The sequence below is a fragment of the Vitis riparia genome, chromosome 4 (genome assembly GCF_004353265.1).
Source record: "Vitis riparia cultivar Riparia Gloire de Montpellier isolate 1030 chromosome 4, EGFV_Vit.rip_1.0, whole genome shotgun sequence".
Taxonomy (NCBI): Eukaryota; Viridiplantae; Streptophyta; class Magnoliopsida; order Vitales; family Vitaceae; genus Vitis; species Vitis riparia.
In genome coordinates, this window is record NC_048434.1 from 4596784 (window position 1) to 4599728 (window position 2945).

The 2945-nt window shown below is 27.4% G+C and overlaps 1 protein-coding gene across 1 annotated transcript; it reads right to left on the reverse strand.

The window, feature by feature from the left end:
- Positions 1–439: 439 nt before the first annotated feature.
- On the reverse strand, positions 440–1417 carry LOC117913500. Its single transcript, XM_034828489.1, has 2 exons — positions 1079–1417; positions 440–759 (listed from the first exon to the last, which is right to left on the reverse strand). The coding sequence occupies exons 1-2, from the start codon at positions 1414–1416 to the stop codon at positions 696–698; spliced, it is 402 nt and encodes a 133-aa protein (XP_034684380.1). The 5' UTR covers position 1417; the 3' UTR covers positions 440–695.
- Positions 1418–2945: the final 1528 nt, after the last annotated feature.

The following is a 2945-nucleotide window of genomic DNA, read 5'->3' on the forward strand; positions in this document are numbered from 1 at the left end:
AATTTAAAATTCAAACAAATTCATAAGTTGATAGGAATATGCTCAATAGAAAGTCCTTGCAGCTTTGATTTGTTTTTCCATTTTAGACATGTAAGGTCTTGCAACTTTGATTTGTTTTCCCAATTTTAGACAAAGAAGTTCAAAAGCGACGTACTCCTAGGTCGGAGTCACTCTTATCATGATATATTTAATCTCAATAATTCCTTCCATAATTATTGTAAAGCCAAGATATTCATCACCACCACCCATATGCATCCCAAGGTCTAGTGATAATCTCAAAAGACAATTTCAAAATAGATCTATAAATTACGCTCACACTAAAATCTCATTCTAAAAAGACAATTCCATCTTAAATACAAAAAAAAAAAATTATGATATATTTGCATTTGGAAGTGATAACTTACAATAAAGTATGATATACAAGAAACAAAAAATATGACATATTTACAATAAATTATGATATATTTGCATTTGGAAGTGATAACTTACAATAAAGTATTATATACAAGTGACATTACAATATCACAGTTATAATATCACTTATGTAATATTTACAATGGTAATTCATAATTAATTACATATGATACAAGTCCACTGCGTATCAATGGGATTTTGAAATATATATATATTTTTTTTCATATTTTCTTTTTTTTTTGGTAAATATTTTAATTTTTTTCAAAATCCCCTGGATTGATTTATCCGATGATGTCCGATCCTCTGTATCCATCGTAGCTTCTTCCAAAGATACAACCAAAGCCCCTAAAATTAAGCCAAACAAGATGGCCGGAATCAGCCAAGTCACCAACTGAAATTATTTTTCATCAATTTGACTATGATTAAAATTATTCAAAATATAGTTTCCAAGACTTTTAATTTAAAAATAATTTTTTTCCAATTGTTTTTCATAAACATATTTATAAAAAATTTCAATTTTTTTAATAATTACTTTAAAAAATCTAACAAACTAATTAAAATTATTTTTAAAAATATTTTCTATCAAGACTCTGTTTTTCGGTTCTACTTTGCAACTGAAAAAACGAACCGAGAAAAATCCCAACGAAACCATTTTATAACGTACTTGATCCGGCCGAGATCTGTCCATCGCGCCTTGACGCCGGAGATCAGGAGGCCTCCGTCCGGGTCTCTGCCCACAATTATCTTCCCATAGGTGATGAAGTGGCGGCGCGTCAAGAGCTTGCCTGAGGAAGAGCCGTCGACGGAGACGGAGATCATTGGAGGGCGATCGGGATTGCTGGGGGCGTAGCAGAACCCGGTGGCGGCGACTTCAGTAGAGGTGCTCGGAGCGATGGAAATCCTCTTGTGAACACGGTGAGTTGGGAAGAGGGTAACTATGAGCTCCACTTGCTGCTCAGTCTTGTTCTCGATCACCGTCACTCTCCTTCCCGGATAAATCATTCTCGACAGTTAGCTGTTGAATTGGATTTTGTTTCTCTTTACCAGTGAAACCAGGTGCCAAATTTATAATGTAATTAATCGGTTAGACTGATAATTCAAAATTCAATGTTTTTTTTTTAATATATATATATATAATATTTAAATAATAAAGAGGACAAAATTTAAAAATAGTAACAAAAAAAATATATAAATTTATATATTTTTTCTTAAAAATGAAAAATTATACGACATATTATGATTTGATATTTTTTTCTTAAAAATCTAAAAAAATAAATATTATTATATAAAATAATATATATTATAAACATTTTAAAAACATTAAATCGATTCAAATTACTTTCAAGTTATCATATTTAAACCCAACCCAAATTGATATTTGAAAAAATTTAACTTAAGGTCAATCTAAATATTAAAAATGATTACTTAAGTTGGGTTTAGGTTGGGTTTAGCCGATCAACCCAAATTTTAGCCCTAGTTGATGGATTTATTTGCATCATTTCAAAATTCAATTATTCAACAAAATAAATCTAACCAAATCATGACACAAATAATGATCGGATTAAAAACATATACTCAAACACAATCAAATTATTAAATAAATGATAAGTCATGTAACTCATTTAACCCCTTTTATAAGCAAGTCCCCTATTTAATAATTAAATCAAATTAACTTTTGTATAAATGCTTACTATTAACCTTTCAGTCGGACATGTATATGACTCAATTGACCTATTTATTTAAAAATAAATTTAAAATAAGTTAAAATCATAATTTAATTAATCATCATAATTATTAAATAAGTTAATTCAACTCAAATTATTATTATATATATTGATACAAAAATAATTTACTATATATGCTAAACATGGCTTATGTTTGGTTCCCAAAAAATATTAAGAAAAAAAATGTTAAGAAAAATTATTTCTTCATGTTTGATCTCATTGTAAAAAAAAAAATCAAATATAATTTAAATTAATTTAAATTTTATATATTTTAAAATTATTTAATCTTAATAAGTAAAATGATTTTAAAAAAACATATAAAAATAATTTTATTAAATTTAAATCTAATTTTTTTTATTTTTCGTCTCTATTTTATTTCTTTTATGATTTTTTTTTTTTTTTTCATTTTACTTTTCTTTTTTATTTTTTTTCTTTTATGTATTTTTATCGAATTTTTGGATAACCAATCGTAATCATAAACTTCACACAAATACAAACAAACCCAATTCCCTCAAATCTTCCCATTTGAAGCCAAAGGTGATTAAATTTGAGAAAGCGTATGGTAATTTGCTACTCTCATGGAGTCGTTCCTCGAAGAGTGGTGGCCATGGTAGAGATAAAAGATTCTCCTATTGCAAATTGTGAGCCACTTATCCTCCAAATATTATTGAAGATTCTGAGCCATTTATCATATGAATATTTCATTTTTAAATTATTTTATTAAAGTTCAGACGCATGCACAACATCATCCATGATATAAGATCTATAAATTCCAAATGATTTTCCCTTTACAAGTGAAAATGAAAA